This window comes from Dryas octopetala, chromosome 2 (genome assembly GCF_963921425.1).
Source record: "Dryas octopetala chromosome 2, drDryOcto1.1, whole genome shotgun sequence".
In the NCBI taxonomy this organism is placed as follows: Eukaryota; Viridiplantae; Streptophyta; class Magnoliopsida; order Rosales; family Rosaceae; genus Dryas; species Dryas octopetala.
The window spans coordinates 21,858,386-21,861,207 of NC_141367.1; the positions used below are offsets into that span (position 1 = coordinate 21,858,386).

The following is a 2,822-nucleotide window of genomic DNA, read 5'->3' on the forward strand; positions in this document are numbered from 1 at the left end:
ATACAATTATAGCATTCTCACATTCATTGGTCACATAATTAGTATGTGATGGAATCACTGTGATCAAGGAAGTTCAAAAGTTGACCTTTCTACTACTGGGTATATATACAAATAGACAATTATCCGTATACAATAGCCTTCTAACACTTATTGATCACATAATGAGCATGTGGAGGAATAAGGGGTTTGATCACATAATGAGCATGTGGAGGAATAAGAGGTGTGATTTGGATTGGAAAATCCGAATTGGACCGATTTCGATTCGAAAATTTTCAATTTTGGAATGTCCGAATCAAATTCGAAATTCGAAAATGCCGGTCAAAAATTCCGATAAAAATTGGATTGAAATTAGAATGTTTCTGTAAATTCCGATCCGAAATTTTCTGAAGAGAGAAATCTTATTTTCCACAAACAGTGTTTGAGTTGGAAGGTTATGTCATAAATATGGGAGAAAATTTAATGAAAAAGGTCTTCCATTTCCTTTATATATTTGAATACTAAGCTTTGGATTTTCATTATATGGAGTTGAAGGTGTCTCACGTACAAAAATTGGTAAAGAAATAAAAGAAGAATTCCCAAGACTTAAATAGATCGAGGAAACTTGTAAGATTTATAAGCACCACAAAGAGGTAAGATCGATGCTTCAAACGTACCCCTTTCCGTTGGGTTCATCTTCACAGTCATCCATGTATCTCTTCCAAAACCAGTGTTGCTTCCACACTCTGTCTGTCATCTCTTCAATTGGGACACCCTTGGTTTCCGGAATTAAGAAAACCGCAAACACTGTCATGACACACACCCAAGCTGAGAAGAAGAAGAAAATGCCAAACTTCATATGGCAAAGCATTGAGAGGAAGGCCTGGGCTATAACAAATGTGAAGAGCATGTTGACACACACTGCCACACTCTGCCCAGCCGACCGGACCTCAAGTGGGAATACCTCACTAGGAATCAACCACCCCAGAGCCCCCCAAGACCATGCAAATGATCCCACAAAACTGCAAATCATAACCACCACAAGAATTCCAATGCCATGGTCGATGTTGTTTGAGTAATCCTTCACTTTGACCCCCAACACTATTGCCACCACCAATTGAGAAAGGAGCATTTGTATGCAGCCTTCTATTAAAAGCACGCGACGACCAGCTCTGTCCACAAGGTAGAGTGATACAGCGGTTGAGAGGACATTGATGGCTCCTGTTATAACAGCTGAGTAAAGAGAGGCATCACTCTTGAATCCCAAGGTTTGGAACAAAACTGGAGCATAGAACATCACTGCGTTAATGCCAGTGCACTGCTGGAAGATCTGTACCAGACATTAACCCATACATCACTTTAGAGACATATTTGATCGATCATCACAACATTAAATAATTAACCAACAAATTGCATTGAACCACAATCATTTAGAATTTTTGGGATTAAACAAAATTGTGCCTAATAAGAGGATGCACCGACCTGCATCCAAACTGCGATGACAAGTTGAGGCCTGTTGTTACGCTTAAGGAGATTTCTGAAGGGATGCTTGACTTCTTTAGCCGCACGGCTTGCCTCAAGAATCTCCAAGTATTCTGGGTCAACATTTTCGACACCCCGAATTCTTTTAAGAACTGCTTTTCCTTCCTTCAACTTTCCTCTTTGAATCAAACTATTAGGAGTGTCTGTGACAATGATAGACCCCACGGTTAGCATTACTGCTGGAACGCCTGCTAAACCCAATGACAGCCTCCATCCCCATCCTTGTGTAATTCTGTGCATGCATAGTGTATTAGTGTGGTACAAATTAATCAACCATTACAATTAATTACGAATCAACAAGACAACAACTATATATAAGCTCTTAATTTGTCAATTAGTAAGAAATGGGATTACTTGGCAGTTCCATAATTGATAAGGTTTGCAAAAAGAATGCCAGCGGTGATATTCAGGCTGAAGAGTATGTTCAGTGCTCCACGAATTCTGGTGGGTGCGATCTCCGAAAGGAAAACCGGGACTGCCTATTATACATACCAAATTAAAACTAATTAAAAAAAAAACATGACCAAATATAATTATAGAAAGAAAAATAGAAAATATAAGACCATAAGATTATGAAAATATTACCTGGTTAGCAAATCCAACTCCACAACCAAGTAAGATCCTCCCAATAATAAGCATGGGAAGGTTAAGAGCTGCAGCGTTAAAAACTGTTCCCACTATAAAGAAAATGCCAGCAATGAACATGGTTAGCTTTCGGCCTAGCGTGTTTGTAATCCACGAGGCAAATAAGGTTGATATCAAAGCAGCCAGGTACAATGAAGATGTGAACAATTGCAGGCCTTGATTATCGTATTTACAGTAATTGCTCTCAAGTCCAGGATGTTGAGTCTTCATATACACAGCAGGGAAGAATTTCTTCAGGAAGTTGGGCATCGATGTAACACCCCCTGCATTTATCTTTAAATTGATTACTTAAGAGTTCCATGTTTTGACACAAGAGAAACTTCATGGGACCCTATCATGGAAAGTTCTATGATGCTAGTGGGACTTTCATGAGACTGTCGTATGTGTTTTATGTGTTTATTTCTCTCATATCGTGTTAGAGATAGATATAATGGGTGTATAGGACGGTCCCATGCATGGAAGTTTTTCTTTGTATCTCATGCTGCCCCACTTAAGTTTTTTGTTCACACCATGAAAGTCATGTATGTACCTGAAATGCCAATATCAAAACCGAACATGAGGCCTCCGCTAGCGGCCATTATGCAGGAAATTATCACAAGAGGTGTGATCTTTGCTTCAAACTCTCCGCCTTCAGTCGGCCCCACAAATCCCCCCGCCAT

At 39.6% G+C, this 2,822-nt stretch overlaps 1 protein-coding gene across 1 annotated transcript; it reads right to left on the reverse strand.

Annotated features, from left to right (window-relative positions):
* Positions 1-643: 643 nt before the first annotated feature.
* Positions 644-2,822, reverse strand: LOC147294115 (sugar transport protein 13-like). Its single transcript, XM_086230756.1, has 5 exons — positions 2,693-2,822; positions 2,104-2,426; positions 1,873-1,997; positions 1,459-1,750; positions 644-1,306 (listed from the first exon to the last, which is right to left on the reverse strand). Exons 1-5 carry the CDS (start codon positions 2,820-2,822, stop codon positions 644-646), a joined length of 1,533 nt encoding a protein of 510 aa, XP_086086882.1.